This window comes from Cynocephalus volans, chromosome 3 (assembly GCF_027409185.1).
Source record: "Cynocephalus volans isolate mCynVol1 chromosome 3, mCynVol1.pri, whole genome shotgun sequence".
NCBI classification, from domain to species: domain Eukaryota; kingdom Metazoa; phylum Chordata; class Mammalia; order Dermoptera; family Cynocephalidae; genus Cynocephalus; species Cynocephalus volans.
This window is the reverse complement of record NC_084462.1, coordinates 155,193,584-155,221,447: the sequence shown is the minus strand read 5'-3', so window position 1 is coordinate 155,221,447 and position 27,864 is coordinate 155,193,584. Positions and strand designations below refer to the sequence as shown.

At 46.0% G+C, this 27,864-nt stretch overlaps 1 protein-coding gene and 1 pseudogene across 1 annotated transcript in view; both read right to left on the bottom strand.

Moving 5' to 3' along the window:
- Nucleotides 1-22,089: 22,089 nt before the first annotated feature.
- Nucleotides 22,090-27,864, bottom strand: part of LIN52 (lin-52 DREAM MuvB core complex component) — a 108,571-nt gene continuing 102,796 nt past the window's right edge. Inside the window, exon 6 of the mRNA XM_063090570.1 lies at nucleotides 22,090-24,756. Coding sequence (XP_062946640.1) covers nucleotides 24,701-24,756 — 56 coding nt within the window. The 3' untranslated portion in view covers nucleotides 22,090-24,700. The remainder of the gene's footprint in view (nucleotides 24,757-27,864) is intronic.
- The window catches only part of LOC134371765 (small ubiquitin-related modifier 2-like), a 39,872-nt pseudogene continuing 36,894 nt past the window's right edge, over nucleotides 24,887-27,864 (bottom strand).

Below are 27,864 nucleotides of genomic sequence, written 5' to 3'. Positions count from 1 at the left end.
TGGGGGACAGGGGGCTGCTTAGTGAGAACCCTGATGATCTGGGGTGGCCTCAGCCCCTGAGAGTGACAACTCAGGGGGTGAAACTGGCTGCTGTCTGCCCCCTCTGCCTCTCCAGCTGAGCCATTGCTAAATGTTCCTGCCACCCAGGGGCAGAGGCCTGACTTCCCCAGGGTACCTTAGTGGCCGAGCAGCTTGAGAAGCCTTGAGAGGGGCCTTCCATGTGTTGTTGCCTCATCAAATTCAAGGGAGCTAGGCCAGGGAGCGTCAATGGGACCGAGGCTGGGGGAGGGCCAGCAGATGGGGCTACTATTATCCCCATTTTCCCTGAGGAAAGGGCTTTTTGCCCAAGGGCTCAGGGAGTTGAAGAAGCTAAAGCAGGACCTAGCATAGTGAGAGATGGCACTTGGACAGGACTAGAGTTCTGTCTGACCCCAAGGCCCACGTTGGGTGGGGGAGAGATGCCTGAGGACTGGAGCAGAGCCTTCAGAAATGCAGCCTGGGCCTGGGCTGGGGCAGAGGATGTTGGATCTTCTTCCTGGAAGTCTCCAGGAGGGTGGGGGGCAGAAGTTGAGAGGATGAAGTCAGGCCTTGGGTCCTGTCTTTGGCCTGTGGGTGGGTGAGACCAGGGGAGGGGGAAGGGGGCCTGGGGGCCCTGGAGGGCAGGGCTGGGCCTCCAGCCCTTTTGTGAGCCGTTTTAATTCGTGTAAATGAGGGTTTTTAATTTGTTATTCTGGGTTTTATTTCTATTACCATCTCATTTGCCTCTAAACCCTATTTCGCCCCAGCCTGGACTGAATTCCATTTGATGCATTAGGACTAATTCTCCTCCCAAAGGGTTAGATGTTTTCTCCCCACACAAAAGTCTCTTATTTTGGATAAAGAGACGATTAGATTTATCTTTAATATTTTAATGGCAGCTGGGATTAGTGGGCAAGCAGCCCCGACTGGGGTTGTTCACTGCGGATTAGGTTCTGATAAACTCTCAGATGGGAGCCCCCCCACCCCACTTTCTGTTTTCCACAAAGTGCTTTTTATTATTTTTCGTTGAAAAAAAAATTCCCTTGTCTTTTGGAGCATCATAAATTCCATTTGCTGTTTTCTATTAAATCAAGTTGATTAAATTCGTTGTGACTCTTTGCACATAGATCTTTTTAATTTTAACGTCTCCAGCATAAAATCTTTAATGGTGCAATTTGAAATTGCTGCAATATACAGTACAGGCCCTGATAAAACAGATGGAAATGAGGTTCTTCCAGGGAGGAGGGGTTTGGTCAGGAGGGGGAAGAGTCAGGAGAAGAGGGGGCACAGATCTCCAGGAGAAGGCAGGGGAACTCTCCAAGGCCCAGAGAGCTCCAGGTTCCTATCTCTGTGTGGCTACCTCCTGGCTTCGGGCTTTCGACAGTAACATGGGGGGATGGATGTCCATGGAGTGCTGGCTATGTGCCTGGCTCTGTGCACATGTTGCCAATCATCCTTACAAGGAGGCTCAGAGAGGTGGCTTGCTCAAGGTCATACAGCAAGTCTGTGGCAATGGCCAAGTCCAGGCTGTCTTTGGCCGGTGGAGCCTCATCTCTCTTCTCAGAGCCTCCATTTCTTCATCAGTGAAATGGGGGTGATCAGTTCTGCCCAGACTCACAGATGCTTGGAAAGATTAGATGAGGTCCATAAACTGCTTTGTGAACGACACAGGGCTGGGCTGTCCTGGGGACACGGGGAAGCGGGGGTGACCCATTCGGCCCCCAGAGGCCCTGCCAAGATCACTGGGTAGAGCTGAATTTTGAGACCCTGGGAACCCCTCCCTAACCCCAGGGTGTGGGCTCCCTGCTCCCCTCCACTCTCTAGCCTCCAGCCTCAGGCTTTTTCTCCCCATCCCTCCCTCTCTAATCCTGACCTCATCAAGTCCTGGGAAGAGTTGATCCACAGGAGCAAATCCCTCATTCGGAGGGGCAAAATCAGCTTAATTTGCAGCAATTTGAAGCAGGTCTTTGCCAGGATTTGAATATCAAATTATCCCACAGCCCAGGCTGGCCTGGGAGGCCTCCCCCTGCTGCACCATGGACGGGTATGTTCTGGGCTCCACCAGGGAGATTGTTCAGGGAGTGACCAAGGCTGAAGCTGGGCTGAGTCTGAGCTGGGTGGGGAGGATGGGGGTGGGAGTCAGAGGGGGCTGGGGAAGGTGGGGGTCACCGTCAGCCCCATTCCCAGAGGGCACTGCAGCTCCCAAGCCTGAGGGATGGGATGGGGGTAGAAACTCCCCCTACCCCCTTACCCCTCCGCCATGTGTTCGTAAGACTTACCTAGGGTTCTTGTCAAATATTCAGATTCCCAGGCCCCTCCCCAAACATAAAAAAATCAAGATGTCCATGAGTAGGAAAGTTTAGAAAAATCTAGTCAGCTCAGTTAGCCAATCAAGAAACACTCACTGGGCATACTGTTTGTACCTCCTCATATTTTGAGGAAATCAGCCTCCTCTGGTGTCCACGCCATTCACTGCCAACCCGTGGCTCCATCATGGCCCCAGATGCCTGAGTCAGCTACTGCAGAGGGCTCTTCAGCCTTCCCTTCCCGGTCAGCATGCCCATTTTCTCTAGTGACCTCGCCCCTCAGTTCCTCTGTGCATGCTCAGGACATGGGACATGCTGGCCAGATCTGAGCCCCTGGGGTCAGATCACTCTCATGGGCATGTCACGACCTGTGAGCTATGAACTTCTTTGGGGAGGGCACTGTTGGGTGAAATGTTCTGGTCCTCCACAGTATGTGCCCTTTTGGGCACTGAAGTGTGGAGATAGCCCCGTGCAGGCCCACCTGTCCATCCAATACCAGCAACATAGGGGTGAGAAGTCTAGCCCCTTTCCTCAGAGAGCCCATAGTTGGGGAGGAAACAGATCAGTCAGTGGTCAAGCACCAAACAGTGTGACTAGCACCATAAAAACCACACGTGCTTATTAAGCATAGCTACATGCTAGGCACAGTTCTAAGTGCTTTTTCTCTATTTGCCCATTTGATCCTCATAAAACCCTATGAGGTAGGAATTACTATCACATACATCCATTTTACATATGAGGAAACTGAGGCACAGAGTGATTAGTAAAGTGCCCCGGGTCACAAAGTAGTAAGTGGTGGACCTGGGATTCAAACCCAGGCAGTCTGACCCCAAGCCTGTCCTCTTAACCACTTAGCTCTATCTCCATCCATCCATTTTTACCTAAAACTATTTGTCTATATAGATAGATCTGACATAGATATATTCTCCACAAGAGGACTTATTTGCCTTATTTCCCCCACCCCCTTTTTTCTGGGCGGGAGGAGGCTGGCCGATCCAGGGATCTGAACCCTTGACCTTGGTGTTACAACACTGCGCTCTAACCAACTGAGCTGACCAGCCAGCCTCTCGCCTTATTTTTTAAGGCAACATCACAATGTGTTTTAGGAGCACAGAAAGGAGCACTTCACCTACACTAAGGCAATCACAGAAGGCTTTTTGGAGACAGTGTTTTTACTTGTTCAGTGATGTGGTGGAGCAACCACTGTGTACCCAGCACTGGTGATGCAGAGATGAAAAAGCAGTGATCCTTGCCTTCAAGGAGCTCACAGACTGGGGGCACAAGTGTCCCATAAGGAGATGTGCTAAGTGTACTGATGGAGAAAGCACAGGGCACCCTGGGAGCACTAGGGAGACCCTAAAGCTAGGGAGAGCTGGGCAGGCTTCCTGGAGGAGATGTGCTTGAGTTGAGACTGAAAGGATGAACGGGAATTTCAGAGACATGTTCCTTCTGCTAGGTCCAGTCATTAAGCTGAGGCTAAGGGGACCCAGGGGTTCTGCTGGGCACACTCTCCTCTCTTTGTCTCAGCCAGTCCCTCCTCCATGGAACCTTCCTGGTACAACAAACCCCAATCCCTTCTCTGACCACCTACCCCAGACAGACAGATCCCTTCTGGGTGAGGTCTGTGTCCCCAACTCCTAAGTGTTCCTGGGAGGCAGGGCCTGAGCAGCAGACTCCTGACCCCCCAAGATCCTATGCCTAGCAGGGGTTGGACAGGGTCCATTGTAGGGGCAGTGGCTGCCTTAGGAAAGTTCAGTGGTTTGATTTGATAGTACTTAGGGCAAGAAGGGACCCCAGAAACCATACAAACCCACTTAGAAAAAAGTCACAGGAGGCGCTCAGGCCCCACAGCTGAGATGGGACTCAAACTCCGGGTTCCCAGTACCCTCCTCTTCTCTTGGGGTCGTCTGGCCGCACCTGGGCTCTCCCCTAACCCTTATCCCCCATGTCTGCCTTTCCTGATGGCCTGGGTAGCCTTTCCTGAATAACGATGGTATTGACTCAGATTAAGGGCAACTAGCTGGCTCTTGGCTTTTCCTTTTTATATAACAACTAATCTCTTTCTAATCAGCCATTATTAAATTATATTCCGTTTTTAATTCATTCACAGATCACCATTGGGACAGCTGGATGGATAATTGGGGAAAGATAATTTATGTAAATGAGGAGCAGCAGAAGGTGGGGGAGAGCGAGGCCCAGGGCCAAAGGACCCCCCATACCCAGGCTAGGGAGGGAGCAGTAGCCCGGCCCCACCTGGAAACGGTGCCTGGGGGTGCTGGGGTGATTGGGGCCTGCCATGGAACCTCAGGGTTGCTCCATAGTATCACTTGAACATTTCTGCAAATGCGGAGCTCATTACTTTTTGGAGGGCAGCTTTCAGACATCAGCTCCCCTTTTTAGAAGTAGATCCTGAGAGGCAGTAAAATGCCCCAGAGAACTCTGGTTACAGCTGTGTACCACTGTGTACATGTCTCTCAACCTTAGTTTCCACATCTGCAAAATGGGGGTAACAATAGCGCCTACCTCATAAGGGTGTTGTGAAGATTAAGTACCCGGTGCGGAGGAAGGGCCCAATACAAGCACATGGTTCTCCTACCATCATTATGAGGACTGTGTACACTGAGTCAAAATCTGCCTCTAACATCTGCTCTCAGGCCATGGAGCTTCCTTCTGGTAATACACGTAATAAATCCACTTCTTTCGCATATCTGAAGACAGCTACCTATACCACTGACAATAATTCCATTACCAGCTGACACCTTGGAGCGTTTGCTATGAGCTAGGCTGAGCACTTGATACATAGTATCTCACTGTATCACCAGAACAACTGTATGAAGTGCGTGCTATTGTCTCCATTTTACAGATAACTATAACGTGGATCCAAGCTCTTTCCTGACAATGCTCTCAACAAACTAAGACAGAAGCCCCAGAAGCCTGCTTAGAAAGGGACAGGAGGCTCATCAAATCTGGAGCCCAACAGGAGGCTATTTTGGGAAGGTGCCTTGGGGACTGGCAGACAGGATCAAGGCTGGTAGGGGAGGCAGGTGAAGGAGGTTGGACCTCCAGCCCTCCTGGCTGTCCCTGTGGGGCCCCAGGAATCGGCCACAGGTGGGCATGGGTGGCACAGGTGGTCTGACAGCACCTAAGGGGCAAGGTCTGCATGTGATGGGGCTGGCTGGGAGGACCTTGGACCATTCCCAGAAGGAGGCAAGGGATTAAGGAGGGTTAGAGAGGGTGGTCCCAGAGGGTCTAGGCAAAGTAATGGGATTAGCCCTCAGGCAGTGAGTGAAAGTTATTACCATGTGGGGCCTCTGGCCTCCCACTGGAGGTTGCAGCTGTCACCCATCCAGGGAGAGACATCAACAGCCTCCTCAACCCCCCACCTTGGGGCAAGCTGGCACCCTCTGCCCCCCACAGGCTTTCCTGCTGTGGTCATCTGTCAAGGGGCTGGCCTCCTAGCCTTAGCCACATGCCCACCCTTGACAGGCTGGGCCACCCAGCCATGCACAATAGCATTGCCCCGTGCCTTGGTTTCCCCGTGGATAGAAGGCTACAATGAGGATGCTTGAGACCCTCTGAGAGAGACCCTCTGAGGCATGGAGGTCCAGAGCCAGGCCCCCTGCGTCTCTGGCTCTGCCACGCATTAGCTGTGTGGCCCTTGGTGCTCCTGTCAGCCTCTCTGTGTTCTGACAGGTAAAATGGGGGCAGTAGCACGGCAGGGTTTTCACTGCGGAGGGCTGAGCAGGGGGGCGCAGAGTTGGCCCCTCGGTGCTCCTCCCAAGGTCGGGAGCGCAGAGGGCAGCGGGCCTGAGGCCTAACGACAAGAGGGGACCAGTCTTGCCGGAGCCTCGCGGCGCCTGCGAGGCGAGCGAAGGGCAGGACCTGCGGGAAGACGCGGCCGAGCGCCTCGCGGGCCGCTCCCGCTCCCTCTAGCGGTGAAGGCGCGCATAGCGCGGGCACGGGCGCGGTCACCTCCGGGAGGGGTTGAGACCAGAGGGGCAAGGGTGGGGGCCGCCCGCCCATCCAGGGCATCAGAGGGGAGGGGTTTCAAGGGTCCTAAAAACCTCCCTTCTTAACCAATACCTGACATCCATCGTAGGGGCGTCTTTCCTTTAGTTTGTATGTCGGTCTGTCACCATGAAAGCAATTCCCAGAAGGGGCAGGATATCAAGGACATTTTACCCAAAGCCCAGCAGACCAGGGAGGCTGGCAGGAGCATGTGCCCGGAGTGCACAGCTAATGCTGCTCAGACTGCAGGCGTGAGCGGTGCCTGGAGGAACCTGAGGTGGGAGTCGGGACCATGGACAAGTTTTTCTAGACTCAGTTTCCCCGTGATCAACTGACAGGGTGGGATTAGATCAGTAGTTCTACCTTTTCAATTGGCAGAACTCTCTTAAATGTAAAAAGATTCACAGATTTCCTCATGGTAGTACTTTTACTTCCCATATTTGACACAGGAGCCTACATAATGACCCAAAACTATTATGCACTCAGAAATGCTTTTACATGAATTGATAATTTTATTAATCTCAATTTCTATGTTTTAAAATAATTTTTTATAACTTTATTTTTTAGAACAGTTTTAAATGTACAGAAAAACTGTGAAGACAGTGCAGAGTTCCCATATACCCACACAGTTTCCCCTCTATTGAAAGGATGGTACATTTGTTATGATTAATGAAGGAAGGTTGAAACATTATTACTAAAATACACGCTTTTTTCAAATTAGTTTTAGTTTAATGCCCTTTTTTCTCTTCTAGAATCCCACCCAGGATTACATTTAGTCATCATATCCTCCTTAGGCTCCTTTCAGCTTTGATGATTTTTACATAATTTTGTTGTTGTTGTTTGGTAGCTGGCAGATATGGGGATCTGAGCCCCCAGCCTTGGTGCTATAACACCACAGTGTAGCCAACCGAGGTAACTGGCCAGCCTGACTTTACATAATTTTTAAAAGAACAAAAAGTACACATTCGTGCAATGTAATACTGCGCTGCTGTTATTACACCTTCTGATCTGGAACAACACCTAAGACAATATTTTTTAAAAAAGGAAGATGCAGGACAGTTTATTTTACTTCCATTTGTGAAAAATAAAAGGTGTGTGTGTGTGTGTGTGTGTGTGTGTGTGTGTGTGTGTGTGTGTGTGTGTGTGTGTGTGTGTATAAATGTTTTTAAATCTCAAGAAGGGTATATAAAAACTGTTTTTTGGTTGGTTGTGGGAAAGGGAATCAGATGGCTGGAGAACAGGGGTGTGAGGGACACCTGCATTTACTCTACACCCTTTTGTATTATTTTAGTTTTAAAAACTGAGTGCACGTATTATCTGTCTTGATAAATAAATAATTGATTAAACAAAGCAGTACATACAGGTGTAATATATTCATTGAATCCCTTACTTGCCATTCCTGCTAGGACACAGTAGGCACTTAAATGCTAGATCCTTCTGTTCCTTGTGTCTCCAGAGTATGCATTAATGATTTTCAAGTGTTTACTCAACCATCTTCCTTTTACACTGGGAGCTTTAATTAGTAGGCATAAATGTTTGCTAAATGACTGAGTGATTTATACCAGGGAGGGAAAAATGTTTCCAAGCTTTCACAGAGGTGAGGCTGAGGGCCTCTGTTGCCCCAGAAGGCAGAAAAAGAGTATCCTGTGTCAGCATTGAGGTAGGAGGTACAGATTTCAAGGGAAGGTTGGAGTGGGCTGAGGGGAACTGGCATGAGTGTGGTGGCATTTGACCATCAGTGGGAGCACAAAGCTGCCCAACTGGCCCCCAGCCTCATCCTGCCCTCAGCCAAAGAGAGTGGGAACCTCGTTTGGCCCCCAGGACCATAGCTGGGGTTATGAACTCAGTGCCCAAGAGCTGCCTGGAGCTTTAGTCTCTGCAACTCCAAGACCTAAGGGGGGAAGGGGCCCTTATTTGCCATCTTCTTCCTGGTCTCTAGTTAGAGACCTGTGGTCACCTTATCTGGTAAGTTCCATATGGTACCCAGGGCTCTTTGTGAGTGGAAAGGGACACCTGAGCCCTGAGTCCTGGAAGGCACTGGGAGAGGGAAGGGGTGGAGAGGAGGTAGTAGCCAGGACACCCCAGCATTTAGTACCTGGCATGTCCTAGGCAGCCTGTTTGCATTTTTAGGGCTACACTGCAGGCTGGAGGCTGCCTGAAGCCTGGGGGTCAGAATTTTGGGATACACTATAGCTTGAGCAGTTCTTAGGTGAGGCACCCCTGGGCCTTGACCCACCCACCTCCACGTCGCCACCACTAAATACACAGAACACTTACCATGTTACAGGCACTTTACATGTATAATCTCATTTAATACTCACAAAGACCCAGTAAGATCTTTCAAAAGATTATTTTCATTTTTTTCCAGAGATGGAAACTGTGGCTCAAACAGGCTAAGTCACTACCTGGGGTCACAGAGCTCACAAGTGGCCAGGCCAAGATTGGAAGCCAGCTCTGCCTGCCTGCACAGGCTTGAACTCCAGCCATGACCCAGCCTCCACTCTGCCCAGCTCCCACCCCAGCTCTCAACAAGTGCCAGGAGCTGGTCACCTGGACTTGAAGCCCTGCCCTTCTCCATGGCCTTCAGTTCCCACTGCCGCGCTTCCCCCAAAGCTGCAGCACCCACCTCTAAGCTCTCCACTCCCTCCGACAGTCCACCCAGCTTCCCAGGAGAGGTCCACTAGGACCGCAGTATTTGGGGGCAGTGGTAGGCAGAGGGCCCCAGAGCCTCTCAGCTGGGCCCATGGCTGAGCTCCATGGGGAGGCGGGCGCAGTGCACAGAGCTGATCCTAACCAAGTTTGCCAGCCCAGCTTTTCTCATGGCTCCCACACAATGGTCTGCTTTGTGCCCACCTGCCGATAATGCTTAATTAGGCGAGGAGTTGATTAATTTGAGGTAATTGACAGCTAATTAGAGGTCCACAGGCTCATTAACTTGACATCTTGTCTTCGTGAATTGGCTGAGCAGGGTCAGGTGATGGAAGCCGTTGCTTCTCCCTTCCCAGCTCTTCTCAGCCTTGTAGGCTGAGGTGATCACCTGGGGGAGGGCTGGACAGACCCAGCAGTCCAGGTGGGGAAGACCCAAGGCCAAGAACAGAAGAAAGCAAGGCAATGAAAAAGGAAGGGGGGGGGCGGGGGGCGGGGGAGGTGTCTGCCCTGATTCTAGGAAGGACTAAGCAGGAATGCAGGCTCATGGGCAGGGGCAAAGACACCCAACAGAGGTGGAGAAGGGGAGGGGAAACCTGGTGTCTATGCAGGGAGACAGGGCAAGGGGAGGCAGGTGTGCGGGGAAGCCTACTGGTAGTCAGCATTGGGGTTGAATCTCAGCTTTGCCACTAACCAGCTAGGTGACTGTGAACAAGTTAGTTAATCTCTAAACCTCAGGCTTCTTATCTGTAAAATGGGAATAAGAATAGCACTTGCCTCATGAGGTTGCTGTGAGGAGTCCATGAAACACTGAAGTAAAGGACTTAGGTCAGTACCTGGGGGCCCAGTGAGTACTCAATCAAATGTCAACTTGGCAGCAGGAAGGAGTGACATGAAGAAAGGGTAAGTGGGGGTAGAGCAGGCCTCAGGGTTGTGGCGAGGCAATGGGAGCACCCTCCCAAGAGGAGCCACTATTACCCTGCAGGAATCCTGCATGCCTGGTCACAGCAGCATGGCTGGGGGTGTGGAGAAAAGAACTCATTGTTACAACCTCTTTAGGGGGGCAATTCAGCATTTTACATTAAAATAAAAAATGCACCTGGCTTTTGACCCAGGAACTCCCCCACTAGTGACATATTCTATGGATATATTTTTACATGCACAAAGATTTTTTTTTTAAGATGACCGGTAAGGGGATCTTAACCCTTGACTTGGTGTTGTCAGCACTGCACTGTCCCAAGTTAGCCATGGGCTGGCCCCCACATGCACAAAGATTTTAATGCAAGGATATTTGTTCATGACAACCTATTTTGTGGTAGCGGAAGACTGGAAACAACTTACATGTCCATCTTAGGGACTAGCTAAATAAATTATGGTACATCCATACAGTGGAAAAGTATGCAGCTCTCAAATATGTATGTAGTAATATGAACAAGATCCAAGAGAAACAGAAAAAAAGCAAGGTTTAGGAAAAAGCAAGGTGTAGAACAGGGTGAAGCACCCACAAGCTGGCAACTAGCAACCTGAGGGTTAGAGGACGGGCAAGAGATGTATTTTTTTTTTTTTTTTTTAAAGATGACTGGTAAGGGGATCTTAACCCTTGACTTGGTGTTGTCAGAGCCACGCTCAGCCAGTGAGCTAACCGGCCATCCCTATATAGGGATCTGAACCCGTGGCCTTGGTGTTATCAGCACCACACTCTCCCAAGTGAGCCACGGGCTGGCCCAACAGATGTATTTTCCACAATCTGCTGGTTTTAAATATGGTTTCAAAAGTATTTAAAAATTAAAAATCAATAGAACCTTTTCTTCCAAATGAAACATAACTTGAAATCTGAATTTATAGGCAAAGTAGCTCTGGTTGCTAGTTCCTGCCTCCCCTCCCCTGAAGATTCCAAGAGGGTTTGAAGGTCATCTAGAGTCTATCGCTGTCCAATAGAACTTCCTTTTTTAGTTTAAAAAAATTTTTCCCAATAGAACTTTGTATGATGATGGAAATGTATGTTGTTCTGTACTGTCCAGTATGGTAGCCAGTAGCCATATATGTGGCTATTGAGCACTTAAAATGCGGCTATTGCAACTAAGAAACTAAATTTTTTATTTTATTTACTTTTTTTTTTTTTTTTTCTGACCAGTAAGGGGATCACAACCCTCGGCACGGTGTCGTCTGCGCCATGCTCAGCCAGCGAACGCACTGGCCATCTTCTTATGGGATCCGACCCCATAGCCTTGGCACTACCAGTGTTGCACTCTCCTGAGTGAGCCACGGGGCTGGCCCTAATTTTATTTACTTTTAATTTAGATTTAATAGTTACATGTGGCTACCAATTTGGATAGCACAGAAATCTCTTCAAGGGACCAAACAACCCAGCTCCTGGCCTCCATCTAAGGGAATGTCCAATCCAGAGATGACTAATGGCATCACTGGTAACTCTAGAGTTACATGCAGTGTGGACACAGGCTCTTTGCTAGGGGTGAGTAGTGCTGCAACCTTAGAATGGTCCTGGGAAACTTGTTTATAGAAAGAACTGGAGATCCTTTCTAGGAGAATCAGAACTGAAGCATGTCAACATGACAGTTAACTCACTTGGAATGCCACTTCTTTTGGAAAGGGGCCCCTGAATGATCCACGAATGAAAAAGCACATCTTTGGCTTTGAGATCAATGGCCAGTTTTATCTGGGAAGAATTTAAGTAATGCCATGGATTCAGGCATCCATTTGGCAACTGTGCACTGAGCACCTACCACATGGCAGGCTCTGGAGAAACGGAAGCCCTGACCAGGTCCTAGCTCTCCATGAGCCCACAGTCTTGGGATGAATTCTCAGTAAAGGGTGGAAAATGGTGCTCCCTCACAAGAGAGCCCAAGCATGGAGTGTCTGGGACACTTGGAGTTTGGCCAACAGTCCTCCCCTTATCTAGGTCACAGATGGAGGGCACATGGCATGGCCCTCTGGCCCTTATGTCAGACCAAGTGAAGCATGACAGACAGGAATACACTGGCCATTCTCTATCCTTTCTTCTGACTCCATAACTCCAGGATGAGTCTGAGATCTTCTAGACTCCTCTGTGTTACCAGCTCAGATAGCTTCCATGGGGCTGTGGTTTGAAACATAAAAACCACCAGCTTTCATCAATGCTTTCCTTTAGAGACTCAGAGGACCTTAAATTCTTTAGTTTTGAGACATAGCCTACATACATTAAAGTGCACAACTATTAAATGCATAGCTTGGTGAATGTTTACACACATATACTCCCACTGCTCAGATCAAGACAGAATATTTCCAAAACCCCGTGCTGCGGATTGAATGCCCCCCAAACTCAGGTATTGGAAACTTGGCTCCCACTGTGACAGTGTTGAGAAAGTGGGAAATCCCTGCTGTCATGGCTATTGTGATGATTGAAAGATGGGGCCTTATAGAGGTGATTAGGTTGTAGGACCATGCCATAATGAATGGATTAATAATGATAGTCAGGGGCACAGTTTGGAGGGGCTTTAAAAGGAGAGCACATGAATCTTTCTCTCTCTGCTCTGCCATTTTCTGCCATGTGAGATCCCTACATTGCTGTAAAGCCACCACCAAAGAAGACCCTTGCCAGATGTGTTCCCTGGACTTTGGACTTCCCAGCCTCTGAAACTGTAAGCATATTACATTGTTCCCTTATAAGTAACCCAGTTCCAAATATTTTGTTATAAGCAACAGAAATGGACTCACACACCCTGGAAGGCCCCTTCTGACCCTTCCCAGTCAATACCCCCAAGGTAACCATTATTCTGACTTCTATCACCCTAGATTAGTCTGCCTGTTCTAAAATTTAAAATTTTATGTGTAATCATATAATATGCACCCTTCTGTGTCTGCCATAATACTCTCTTCGTTCATATCTGTAACGTTCATCCATGTTACTGTGTAAAGCAGTAGTTCTTTTTTATTATCAACTGGCATTCCGTTGTATGAATATACAATTTATCCATTCTCCTGTTGATATGCTTTTTTTTTCTTCCAGTTTTTGACTTACATGAATAAAGTTGCCGTCAACATTCTTGCACGTGTGTTTTGGTAGACGTTGGTATTTCTGTTGGGTATATACACAGAAGTGGAATTAACAAAAACTGAATTCTTGAAGGTCACAGAGATGTGGTGGCCCCACCTTCACAGCAGTGAGGCTTTGAGGCAGGAGTAGGGAGTTAGCTTGGAAAGTCCTCTTGGGGAATTATGTATCCCACTGACTATGGAGAGGTGACGAGCTCGTATCAGAAAAGAAAGAGGCAGGGACAGAGCCAAGCAAAGAACAACAAAATGGTTCTCAAATCAAGGCCATGATAACAATGACAGCAAAAGTAAGTCTATGCAAACAGAGGCTGGGAGGGCAGGTGAGCACAGGAAAACAGATGCCTTTGTTTTATAGGGCAGAGCATGTATAAGGAAGGGGTGAGAACAACTGAACGTCTTAATGGATTTTTATTTATTTTAATTAACCCTACAGAAAATAGAATTTCTTTTATTTTCTTCTCTCTCCTCTGCCTTTATTTACATAACCAACAGGGTTAGGAAAAATGCTTTTGGTAACTCAAATACCATGCTTGCTTCTAAAAGTATTTTTTCTAAAAGCTCAATATTTCCCCACTAGAACATTTCCAGTCCTACAGAAGGTTCCCTGGAGCTGTTTCACAGTCCAACTCCCGACAAGGGTAACCACTATTCTGACGTCTGTCATCATAAACTAGTTCCGTTTATGCCTGTCTTACTTACGTAGAATCTTATAATTTATGTCATTTACTGAGCATTTATTATGTGTTAAACACATTGCTAATTACTATCAAACGTTATTTCATTTGATCCTTTTAAGAACCTAGTGAAGTGATTATTTTCCCCTCTTTAACTGGAGGAAACCAAGTTCAATGAGGCTAAGAATCCCATCCAAAGGCCACACTCCAAAGCTATTAAGTAGCAGAGCCTGGATTCCAACTAGAATGACCAGCATCCCAGTGGAGGAACTGTCCCTCATCCCAGGAAACCTGAGTTTCAAGCAAACCGGACGGTTAGTCAAAATTCAAACCTGGATTGGACTAAAAAGTTGGGCTCTTAGACATCAGGCTGGGATTTCCTTTGGCCTAAGATTTTATCAGACAGTGCGGGTGTTGTTAGCACAGTCTCATGGCAGAATGTTTTGTCTCCCAAAAACTCCGTGATATCAGGATTTTACTTGTTTTTTGTTTCACTTCGAAAAAAGTGATTTCACTTAAAGCAGAACTGAGTTGGGTAAGAATAAAATTATTCATATTAAAAAGGGATTCTAGCACATTGATCCATTAAACAAGGATTTATTCAGCATTTATGCAATGAAAAGAAGCTTAAAATAGTCCCTGATTTCAAGAAGTTAATAACTTACTTGGTGAGCTAAAAGTAAAGTTTAGGAAATAAAATTAGAGGGTACTAAAAATCACCCACATCGGGGCCAAGGGCCTCAGTCATGCCCCCCCAACGCAAGCAACCAGCCCAGCGACAACTACCAAGCCGCAGCAAGAAGGGTCCCAGGTTCCCGAGCTGGGGAGGTGGTAGGCAAGGGCTTTTGTCACACCCCCCTGACATCTGCATCCAGCCGGGCAATGACCAAGCCACTTCTGGAAGCCCCCCCGTATCCCCTGTGGGAATGTGGGGGGTGCCACAGGCCTCAATCCCATTCCTCCTCCTTCCTCCTTCTTCCCTCACATTTTCTTCCCCTTTCCCCTCTCCTCCCTCCCAACTGCTCCCCAACAACATCCTAGAATGTAAAAAAATAATATTAATTAAAAAAAAAAAAATCACCCACATCTGAGTGCTTACTAAGTCCTAGGGGCTACACATATTCTATCTCACTTAATCCTCACAACATAGCTATGAGACATATACTGCTGTTATACTCATTTCAGATGAGGAAACCAAAGTTTGGTGAGGTGATTTGCTCAAGTAAAAAAATCACTGAGCTGTTCACTTATATTTGTATACTTAACGTAAATGAGTTATACCACAAGAAATGTTTATTGAATGGGAAAAGATGAGAAAATTTTTCTTCCTCTGCTCTGCATATCCTATTCTCAATAACAGGGCAAAATTTTTAAAATATGTTTTGGCTTGTTTTGTTTTAGTAAAACGAAACAAGCCAAAATGGGTCAAAATAGCAGATCAGATCAAAATGGCATTTTTAGCCATAATGGCTTGAGTGCAAACAGGCACAGCTTGTGGTTGTGAATCAGAGTCCCAGGCTTGCAGAGGGGTCCAGGAGCCAACACAGGCCAATGGGCTAGAGTAACCTGCTTGGCCCCCCAGCTGCATAAACTGTTGGCCCAACAGTCAGTCCTGGCCAGAAATGCACAAGGGTATTTGTCCTCTGGGTTCTTAAAGCCAAGTCCTCTGTCTCCCCCCAACACCCCCAAATCTTATCCCCTCAACCTCCTGACCCTGCCACCCATCTCTGCTTTCCAGGTTTGCAGGCCCCCACCCAGAGGCACCTTCATTATTCCTCCCTGACATGTCATCTTTCATTTTCCCAGGATGAATCTCATTTGACAATCTCCCCATATTTCTAAGCTCTCTGGGTCTCACTGTGCTATTTCTCTGTCCTCTCTGGCGTTTGTAACACCAATCATCTGCAGGTTTCATTAGCATGCTGTTTACCCCTGTCTTTCAGATCATTAATGAAGATGTGAAGTGAGACACCAATCCTCATGGCCTCCACCACGTGCCCCCTCCCATGCCCGGCACTGCTGGAATCATTATCCTTCCTGGTGTGACAGGGTCAGAACCAAACCAATTTGCATCAATCTTTGGTGATGTTGTGAAGTGTCGCCTGCCCTGCAATCCTCCTGTTGTAACAACTGCTTCAGCTGTCTGTTCTGGAGTGTTCCTCTCTCCTTTGGAGGGCTGATCAGATCTGGCTGCGCAGTCCTCCTGGCTGAAAGCCCCAGAGCTACCCTAACAGTCAGGCAGGACTCAGGGCTGCACATAGCTGACATTTCCCTTCTTTGTTTTGCTCTCCTCAGCTGGGCACAAAGTCGTGCCTCTTTGGGAAACAGGATGGACAAGTGCACATATTGGTGGGGGAGGGAGCAGGCGTGACAGACATGGAATTTTTCTGACTCATTACAGATCTGTTTCTCCTAAGGAACATGAGAAACAAAACTCCTTAAGACACTCCACAGCCTAGTCAGATGCCTGGGCTTCTATATTCCGGGCACCTGGGGCTGGGGTGGTCGAGTCACTTCTTGGGGACAAGGTCCATTCTTCTCCACTCCTTTCTTCTTTCATCTGGCCAGGCTTTTATTCTTCTTTATCAATTCCATGACTATGCTTCTCATCTTGCAAGGATATATACACACTAGTATCCAATAAAGGTGAGGCCTCCCTCCTACACACCCCTGTGTCCTTCAGATCCCAGCATGGATGAAACACATTCATTCCCTTTGCTGATGGTACAGTGCCTCCAATTGGCTGGCTGTGATGAAAATATGAGTATAATTCCAGACTATCCCCCTCACCCATCCCTACTCCTGACCCCTAACTCATCTTTTCTTCATTCTCTCCCAGTTGGAAAAGGGAGGATAAGCAGGAAGAAAGAAGTGAAAGAATGTCCCACAAACACAATATCTGAAGTAATGTTTTGCATGCCCAAAAGCTGAGGACATTAAGCCTTACTGTTCTATAGCAAAATTAGGTGAGATATATTTTTTGTCAGTGTAGGGGTGGACCAAGGAAAAAGATAGCTATTTTGCAACACTGAACACTTTTCTCTTCCTGGGAAGAGGCTCTGTGGAATGTGAGGAGAGGTGGGACTGGCATGATTAGGGAACAAGTTGTTTTATCCATTTTACATGTGACAGAGTAGAGGACCTAGAGCAGTGCCGGATGCTTACTCAGAAAATAGTTGCTCTGAAAATATTTATTGGTTTACAGATTGATAGACATTTGCATACACAAGAACAAAGTTCATTACCATATACGTTTATTGATTAACTATGTGTGCGTGTGCATGTGAACATGGAGAGAGAGGGAATTTTAAGCCCTGTATAGCTGTATTCCCAGATCCAGAGGCTTTTTTCTCCCTATATTATAAGGGCAATACATGCTCCCATAGAGAGTTTGGAAAATGTAGAGAAAAATGAAAATTACCCAGAATCATCCAACCCGGCAGCAAGCACTGTTACCACCTTGGTCTGTTTCCTTCCAATATTCCCCCCACACATGGGAGATCATGCTGAATTTATAATTTTACATCTTGCTACTTTCACTTATCCTTAAAACAAAATAATTTCTTTCATGATAATGTAACCTCTTTGTCAACATACTAAATGGCTGCATAATAGTTCACTATGTGAATATAACATAATTTACTAGATAGTTGCATGTTTGAAGGGCCTTTGGGCCATTTGGTTTTGGGTAGGTGGGGCTGCAAGGAGAACAAGAGGTGGGGTTCAGCCGACAAGAAGGCAAAGGCAGCCGCAGCAGAGACATAGTGGGGAGCAGCAGGCCAAGGTGAAACAGCTCTTGGGAGGCACCTCATTCCTCAGAAACCATTTCTGGTTCTGAGTGAGCCCCGTGCATCCCTTCTGGCCCTACCCAAGGCTCCACCAGCGGTTGCAGCCAGCGCTTCTCATTTCCACTCAGCCTCAAGTCACTGACTTTTCCAACTTGACTCTTCTCAGCTGCTCCTTTGTGTGGAGCTGCTGGCTCTGGCTAGTTTGGCTCCGGAGGCTTGGCTGCATCCAGGAATGCCCTGGGATGTGACCTTGGCCTTGCCTGACCCTGAGGTCTCAGGCTGCAGAGTCAGGCCAGGCTGCTCCCCACGGGCACCTAGAGAGAGCAAAGCCCAGAGGCTGCTGGGGGAGTTGAGGCCCGAGAGGACCCTGCTCAGCCCTGGAAAGGGGTAGAGAACTTGACAAAACTCACACCACAGAAAAGCATCTGGAGGGGCCGGCCTGTGGCTCACTCAGGAGAGTGTGGTGCTGATAACACCAAGGCCACGGGTTCGGATCCCATATAGAGATGAGCGTTGCGCTCATTGGGTGAGCGTGGTGCTGACAACACCAAGTCAAGGGTTAAGATCCCCTTACCGGTCATCTTTTAAAAAAAAAAAAAGAAAAGCATCTGGAGGAAGGGTGGAGGAAGCAGGGTGGGAAGCATGCAGAACAAGTCAGGGAAGTGTGTTCCTGTGCACTGACTGGAATAGTGTGGATGCTCAGAAAATATTAGGACCACAAAGACGAGGGAAGAACAATGACTTCAGGCTTATGCCAAGCTCAGTATCAGCTCAGAAACCTGCCAGTGTCACAAAGAATACCTTTCCCTCTCTTGATTATCAAAATGGTCTTTAATGCTATGTCTGTAGAGTCAACAACAGTATCTATAAAGTTTCCATGCCAGCATGAGGTTGCCTCACAGGGTAGAAGGATGGGGTTAGGAAAAGTACTCAGTAAGCTGTCAGCTCTTGTGAAGGGTTAGAGAAATAGTACTCTACTTAACTGACTGTTCGAGGTAAACATAAGTTACCATATTTTCCTTGTGGGGATTACCAATTTTTAACAAATGTGAGTCTAATAAAAATTAACTACTATATTGAATACAACTTTATAGATTTATCCATCAAGCAATTATACAATGGGTAGGCTATATTATGTGCTATTATAAACACTTTGCAAGTACTCATTTAGTCTCTGCAACTACCCTAGTAGTTAGGTGCTATTATTGGACCCATTTCATAAATGGGTAAGCCAAGGCAGGAACACAGAGGTTAAGCAATTTACCCAAAGTCACATAGCTAGTAGATGGCAGAAAGAGGATTCGGACCCAGGCACCCTGACTTCAGATTCTATGCCCTTATCCATGACACTAGGCTGCTTCTTTAAAGTGGAAAAGGTCCCAAGGAAACCAAGGCTCAAAAGAAGTGACTTGCACAAGCTCATCCCAGCCTCTCTCTCAAAATCCAAGATCTTACTATATCCAAGACCAGCAAGAAGACTATGGCACAGTTCTTTCTTTCAACAAATTCTGATTAAGCGTCTATATGTACCAGGTATCATTCTAATTTTGTTTATAACCAAAGAAACCATAGGGGACTGAACAAATTTGGATCAATTCTTTGACATGTCCCAAAAGTTATTTTAAAAGTCAAATCTCATCATTACCTCTGTGTGTTTCAGATAGGGAAGATGGAAAAAAAACAAAGCAACTCTGATTACTTGAGTTTTTTGGCTCCTTGGATTCTAGATAATTAAGTGTTTTCTGGTCGGAGGTCACTTTCAGAAGCATCAGGTATAGATCAAGACAGAAAGCAGAGGGCAAGACAGAGATGAAAACACATTTGAGCCCAATTCTGCTCAAAGCTTGAGTTTAATTGAGATTCCAACTGCCACTCTCCTCTGCATTCCTTTGTCCCTGGCTATGACCAAGTTTATGGCTGTATTGCCACAAGTAATCCCTGTAATGGGCTGCAACCCTGGGAGAGCTGTTTTTGTTCATTAAGTGGCCAACCTCTGAGCCACATGAAGGGCAGCCAGTTATGGCTTCCTCCCCTGTCAGTTGATGGGCCACTTTTCTGTTTTAAAAAACAGGGATCTTCCAGGAGAGGGAACAGGGATAGTAGGCAGGGGCTGGGAAAGAGTCAGAGACAAAGGTGATGGTGCTACATATGAGGGCCAGGGTGAGCGGGGGAGTGGGGGGCCCTTTCCAGGTCATGAGCTCTCTGGGGGCAGAATTCACACATGTGTTGTGTGAATTCTCCCCTTGCAATAGTAACTATGGCTGTACAGGGCTTCACAGTTTATGACGGGCTTCAGTGCAATTCCAGGAATGGTGCCACAGTTACAGCTGCCTATGACACCGTCAGTGTGCACAAGAGGGAGAAGGGGTGAGGAGAACAAGGGGACAATAGACAGACGGTAGCAAATGAGCGGGACGAGGCAAGCAGCAGAGGGTGGGCTTGCCCTGAGGGTCAGGAATTCAGTGCTTCAGACTCCAGCTCAAGTGACAGGGACCAGGCCGTGCCCAGAGCAGTTTTCTCCTTAAGTCAGCTGCCTCTTCGCTCTCTGCCCACAGCCCCAGTGTCTGCTTCTTGGAGTCGGGAAAACATTGCAGCAGCTGCTTGTTTAGAAACCCTGTCCCCTCACTGTGCTGCTCTCCTCTCTCCACCCCCCCATATGTCCTCTGGTTAGAGTTGTGTGAAGCGGAAGACAATTTGGGGCTTATTAGTGTCCCAGGGAGACATGTAACTTGTGTTGCTGGGACCCAAACAGCAAGAGTCTTAGCGGCAAACTCCAGCCGAGAAAAGACTGAGGAATTGTCTCGCCTAATTATAGGGAATGGCCCTCTTTGTGTTTGTGATTCGGTACGGTTGTCCGATCGCTTTTGATCGCTTTTCTCCATTTGCTGGCTCAGACCATGCTGGAATTGTGCTAATTAGAAGAGAAATGGACAGAGTGATCCTGTCAGCCCTGGTTACTGGTGGGACAAAGCGGAATATTATTCTGAGGCAGTGTTTTGTGAGGGCCCTTCTTCCAGCTCTCATTAGGAGGAAGGGGCCCACGGGAGGGGAAGGTTCTGAATGCCTGGCCCAGCTAATGGAGCACTGGGGTGTTCCTGTGCTAATTAACAGGCTCTGCCAGCACTCACGCCAACTAGGTGCCCCACAGTTACACCTGGTGCCACCTGAAGACCCCAACTGCTCAAGAAGAAAAAGTGCCAGGCAAAGGGTGGGAAGGCTGGTGATCTCTTTAGCCATTGTCAGGGACATACCTGCAAAGTGCCAAGAAGCCTAAATAGGAACGGTCAGTTTCAGACCAGTCAGAACTTATGAACTTGGGGAGACCATTGCTTGCCCACTCTCTGGGAGTGGAGGTTTCAAGGCTCTCTGGTGAAATGAAGCCTATTTAGGGATTAAGCAGTCGTATAGCTCTCAAAAGATGAATAAAACAGAAAATGGAGAACATAACCAAATGCCTGGAGATAGAGTTAGTGCAGAAGTTGAAAGCTGGTAAGAAACCGTGTTATTTGACACCTTGGCCCATCTGCTCACTTCCTCACTTCCTGCTCTTCCCACTCACCTTCCTGTGATGCCTTAACCCTGGAGGAAACAGAAGGAATCAGGGCATCCCACTGAAAGTGCAATTTCTTGGCTTCATTACGAACCTTTTCAAATGCCCTTCTGAAGCCACAGGACAATAGAATAACTCACCTGCTCCATTTTCACTGCCCTGATTTGGGTAAGTCCAGAAAAGCTACAATGAACAGCAAGCAGAGAACCAAAACCAAGGGGCAGTTAGCAAGTGTCCATTTAAAAAATATGATAAATGGGTAAGAAATAAAGAAAAATTAATAGTGCCATTTAGATATTAATACAATAATATCCTGTGAATTTTTAGTGCTCTAACTGTGGAATGAAAGCCAAGCAAATCAGCAAGGGCCTAGAATCTGAGAGGCCAAAGACAGTATGAAGCAAGGAGACTGCTGACAAGAAAAGATTTTAAGAATTTGAAAATGTGCCTCTAAGCTCCAATGCCATGCTTCTCAGGACACTGCTGCTCACAGCCAACAGATATTTTACAGGATGGTATGTGGAATGGCATTTGTCTGTGGGCAAATCATAGTTTATTGGAAAGTAATCCCTAAAGACTTAGAACAGAACATTCATAATGCTGTCCCTGTTTAATAAGTCAATCTGCCATGTTTTTCTAGATCACAAAAATCTATTATCCATCTAGATGTTTTCTTGGAAATAAATTATGGGTGGACCAATAAAGACAAACAATTTGCTTTCCTTAAAATGCTTTCTCTAAAAGGGCATGCTCTGGTCTAGAGCAGATAAACTATCAATGGGCAACAGCAGTAGCACTAATGAATATTTCCTCTACTCTAGTTCTGTTTTTTAAATCCATGGTTTTTTTTGTTTGTTTGTTTTTGTTTTTGTTTTTGGGGGCTGGCCAGTACAAGATCAAACCCTGGACCTTGGTGGTATCAGCACCACACTCTAAGTGAGCTAACCGGCTAGCTCCCTCTCTAGCTTGTGAACACAGTTGGAAAGGAACTCACACTAGAAGTTTTAGTAGGTGGCAGACATTTATTTTCAATCCATCATGTTTAACTGGAAGTCTGCAAACAGGTTTTGCACTCCGAGTTCAAAGAAGACACTGAAGAACTAGATGTATAGGAGCAAGCCATAACCCTGAGAAGCTTATAATTGAGTAGGGCAATAAGATATGTACTCAGGTCACTTAAATACAAGGAGGGGTATGGTAAGAATCACTGGGATAATATACATAAACGTTGTAGGAATGCAGGGCAAAGGATCGTTTCCAGCTGGGTCATAAAGGGTTTACTGGAAGAATACATTTGATAGGTGCAAGAGGGATGCCAGACTTTGTAGCAACTCAATGGCATGAGCAAAGGCACTCAAGTGGGGAACTGGGAATTGTTCTGAGTAACTGGAACACAGACTTCATATATGGGAGAGAAAGGAAACCAAACTGGAGGGCTGATTAAGATCACATGTAGGAGGTCTTAAAATGCCAGGATGAGAGATCTAGACTTTATTAGCAGACATGGGAGGTGTTAAAAGTTTCTAAATACTACTTGAGGGAGTTGAACAGTAATGAGCAGAATGGCTGCTAGGACAGACTGGCAGCTCGGGGAGACCAAGGAGATGACTCTAAAGCCCATAAATCATCCACTAAGATATTACAGAGGAAGACAGTGGGTTATGTGTGTTTACAATCGTACTTTCTGATGAGGCCTACGCCTTAAATATGCACCTTGGGAAAAACGTACCCTCCTACAGAAGGGACATATTTATTACAAAGACACAGAAACCAACATATACAAAGTACAATCCTCTAACATCCTGAAATACATACACATAGACATTGCACATAAATTTATATTATCCATATAAAAATACATCATTAACATTTCTAAGGATGACAAATACAAACCCAATAAATATCAGAATTCTAAAACATCTACTTACATTAAGTGCTGGTGAATAAGATGACAGTAAAAGAAAGAGGTCAAAGCAGACCAGAAAACCAACTACCAGTTAAAGTCTTGAGTTGATCTCGGGGAGGTATCTCAATATTCTCCAAATATTTCTCAATTTATCCATGTGAAAGTGCCCGACATCATCAACTCTCAAAACAGAGCAGGGAAGAATTTGACATTATGGCACTATTTTTTGGCCACACACACACTTGAACCGCATTTAGTGAGATAAATGTCAATAATAAGGTTAACTTAAAATCAAAGCCTCTACAACCTATGTTTTACTTCTCATAATCATCTTTTGTGTCTTGTGTTCAATTTTTTCCCTTTCAATAAGTAAAATTGTATGGATGGTCAAATGGCACAAATGAGAAAAATCCAACATTGCTTCTAGCATGAGAAACAAGGCACAAATGTCAAAAGATGGTTAATGGACCAGCTGTTAAACTGAAAAGTGTTGTACCCTTGCCCAGATACTCAAGACCAAAAACTTGACTACAACTTTTCTTGTGTCCAAACACCATCAAACTGTTTTCACAGGGATGTTCTTTTTGTAAAGTTTAGGAAATTCTATTTACTTCTGAAACAGCAGATGCCAGGGGCTGGCTTATAATATGGAGAACATGTGTAATCGATTTTATCCAAGGGTTGGATTTTCAGGTTTTAATACACAGACATATAACTGGTGAAGAACTCCCTAAGAGCTGCATTTAAGTCAGGAAATTCTCTTTTGTGTGTGTGCGTGCATGTGTGTGTTTCTGTCATATAGGTGAAGTATCTGATATGTGTTGTGAATGGAACAAGGGGGACAAAACATTGCCACCATCCCACAGAACATTCCTTTAAGGGCAATTGGGCTTCTAGTTTTCAACCAAATTCCTATAAACCATCCCTTCTCTTATCATTAAGGCCATATTGACTTTCTCCCTTGAATCTGTAACAGATTAACTAGAAATCAGAAGTCCTTTCTGTGACCTTCATATTAGTCTTGAGGTCTAAAACCCGACACAACCTTACATAGGCCTTTCACTATACAAGCCACTTCTAGGAGGGGACTCACTACTCAGGGATCCCCTTGCCTGGAGTCAGAACTGCAAGGTGGGGCTAGGAGGAGAATGGAAGGCATTGGGGGATGGGACTATCATGAGAGGTATAGAATTTAAAAAGCAGGTGAACATTTCAAGAAGAATCCGGTTTCTCCAGCTGAGGATGCTTGGAACCCAGTATTCACTGGAGAGTTCACAGGTCAGGCTACATGGTCTGGCTGATTCAGGTTGGTATCTGCTCTCTTCGCATCATAAATACATCCTAAGAGATCAAGTACAACTCAAAAGAACCCATCCAATCAACGTGTCACAACTGACTTTGCCATCACTGAATCAAATCAATTGTAAAATCCTGGGGCTCCTGAACAACTTCCGGAAATGAGCAAGCAGGACTTTAATCTTTAAGAATGATATGCCCTCTGGTGTTACCAATATCCGAGATTAAGAAAGTCAAATTTGGAAGCTGACTGAATAACCACAATGATCCTTGGGTAGAGCAGATTCTTGCCGCCAAATGTCCTCAGAGGCGCTGAGTACCAGGAGCAGGGGAGAGGGGCAGTCCTGGAGGTACAACCTCCAGCCCCTCCCAAGGAAGCAGTGAGGTGAGCGTCAGAGCTGCACTGGGAAGGGAGCTTGCTTACAATTCTTAGGACATCCTGTCCATGGCAGCTGCTACTTCTTAGGCTTCTCTAGAATGTTGAGGAACTTCCCTCGTGTCATCTCTCTGGCTGAAAGCACAAAGCAAACAAAAGATCAATGAAAACCTAAAATCTGGAAAAAGATCACAGGAAGATTTAATTTGAAATACAGATTAATTTAAATTGTATATTGTTACTACCACAACAGATTCAATCACCACTAAACACCTAAAAGGGGGGGAAAACAAACCATTATTGACAACTAAAACTGTATAAAGCAGTTCTGAAGTTGGCAATTACTATGAGGTACAGGTCAACTGGGGAAGACTTTATCGTCTGCCCTTAAAAAAATCACCTGGGAATTCCCCCCAAAACCTATCTCTCTCTCTCAAGAATCTAACCTAATACTCATGTTCAGTATCTCAGGGGGTTTGCTCTTGGAGACTAAAATCCAACCAAGATTAGTCCTCTCTGGGTTGTTGGTCTCTGGACATTTACAATCCCAAATCAAAATCAGAGATCATTTACCCCATATCTCAGCAGTGGTGGTCCCTGGATGCTGTAATATACCAGGGTTTACATTCCCTCAGTGCAGTTCATCTGTGGATGGTGTAATAAAGTAAGGTTTATAGAGCTCTGGTCTTCTCTCTCTCAGCATTGTCAGTCCTCAGATATTTAATATAGCCAGCCAGTCTTTCTCTGACTTTCAGCACCATCAATCTCTGAATGCTGTAGTTACAAGGGGGTTTATACAGCTACTTTCCTACATATAAGGCTCAGAAATGAAAGTAAAATGTTTCTCAATTACAAGGGCCACTCCAGAAACCCCCCATTTTAGGTCTGTCAAGCAAATCCTCAAAAAGCATATGTGGTATAACACCTGCTTCATGCTCATCCCATAAGGTCATCTTTTCATATCTCTTAAGTGGATTTAAGAGTGCTGAAAGTTTCCGATGGCTGGCCCTGGAGACCATAAGTCTCCTGGAACCATGCAGTGGGAACAGGGCAGACTGTGTCCTGTGGCCTCCCAAGAACATGTCTCCATCTTGGCCAAAGGAGTGAAGTGGCTAGGGAGGCATCTGCAGGAATGAGGACCTTCGCCCAAGCCTCCTTGTTGCCCTTACCAAGTACATAACAAATGGTGCTAAAGGAATGAGCTGCCGCTCCCCTCCACCTGTTTAATGGTTCCTTGTTTATTTGTACAATGAAGAAGTAAAACAATATAAACTCAGGGATGAAACAAGGATGCTTTGGTATCTTCAGTCCATATATCCCCCATCTTTCACCAGTTCCTCAGCTCCAACAAAGGGAAAATTTTTTTCATTATCTAGGAATGGAAACCCAGTGCTGGGTCTTGTCTCAAGTGCCCACAAGCCACCCTAGCCTAAATCAAACTGACCATTCATTCCTTCCTTGTTGGATTTAAACAAACTTTGTACATTCAAAGTTCCTATAAGACTTGCACGCAATTACTTGCTTATGTACTTGTCTTCCTCCATTAAAATGTAAGAACTGAGGGCAGAAATTGTTTAGTGCTAGACTTAGTAACAGCTGAATAAATGTTGGCTGGACGAATGATAACATACAAAAGAACCAGAACCAAGAAGGAACACAATAGTTAGTTTCCCTCCCTTCCATAAAAATAAGATTAGTTCGTGGTCCTAGATGCTCCATTCTCTACATTGTGGGAGTTTTTTGTTGTTTTTTTTTAACGTACCTTGCTTATTTGGCAAGAAAATTAATTTCCTTTGATGAAAGTAATGCCAAATTAATGAAGAAGTCAGGGGTCAAGGACTAACTACTCTAGAAGAAATCCAATCAAATACTTTCTTGCCCACAGGAGATAGCATGGACTTCTTCCAAAGACTTCAGGATTTGAACTCAGTTTAAGTTCCAGATCTAGAACTCAGCAGCTGGGTGACACCTTATGCTGGGCAAGATCTCTGAACCTCAGTTTCTTCATCTGTGAAATGGATAGCATGTTGACACCACCTACTCTACTTTTCTCTTGGATATTAGCAATGAACATGCTTGGTTTAGTGGTAATTATTAACACAACACTTTCAGAGATGCATAAGTAAGTTCTCTTGCACAATTCATGAATGAATGAATTGTGATAAGGGAGGTTAGCAATCTCAAAAACCCCTTTCCTTAGAATCTCTTCCCTCTATCTGATCCTATAGGAATTTACTTATACTTTTGGGCAGAGAGGGTCTCATCACTTATTTCTACTGGGTAGGTTATCTGCCTACTCTCAGGTGCTTACTAAGGACTTTAAACATGTATCAAATGATCCTATAACATGGCTAGAAGCAGGTGCTCTGGAAATCAGATAAGGTAATACAAAACTCTGCTGGGGAGACCAGAGACTTGTTCCAAAAACCCTGGGCCTGGAGCACTGCACTGATCTTACTAATCATTTCTGCCTGCTGCCCTTCAGACTTCCCAACTCCTTATTGTTTTTTCCCAAATGGGAGAATGAACAATATTTTAAGACTTAGAATTTAAAAAAGAGCCAAAGTACTTAAGGGATCAAAAGGGTTTAAAAGGAAAAATAAATGGATATTCTGAAGTCTCTCAATGGCAAGCTCTCCTTGAATTTAAGCAATCCTTTTTAACAACCCCTTTTCCACTCAATCATTCCTCCCCCTTCAACCTAATCCAAGTACACAGAGCTGCAGAAAACCACCGTAAAAGTAGAAGTAATTCAAAAGACATCACCTCCTACATGGGAGGGGAGAAAGTTTTCCTACTTGCCAGTCCCATATAGGAGATATACGAATGTGTGACACAGCCGCTCCCTAAAAGAGGACTGTGCCCTATAAATCAGATACTAAGCATCAACCCCCTTTTGCACACAAAGAAATTGCTGTGGGTCAGGGGCTGCTCCAGAGCATGTGCCCTCCTGTTCACTTGTCATCAGAGATGTTAACATTTCTGATTAATTCATATAGCCCTATTTTATTCCTCATTTCCTTATCCTTGCTCTCCTGCTCTGCTGCAGTGTGAAGACTCTTACCGACCTGCTACAGTAATCACCGCCCACTAACTGCATCCCCCCCAAACCTAGTGAATTTGTTTAGTGATGCCAGCCGCGCTTTTAATTTGCAAGACATCAGACACAGAGGTAATTTATACTAACATCTGTTCATTTTTGACTTCTGAAACAAACTCACACATGCTGCTACAAAATCCATT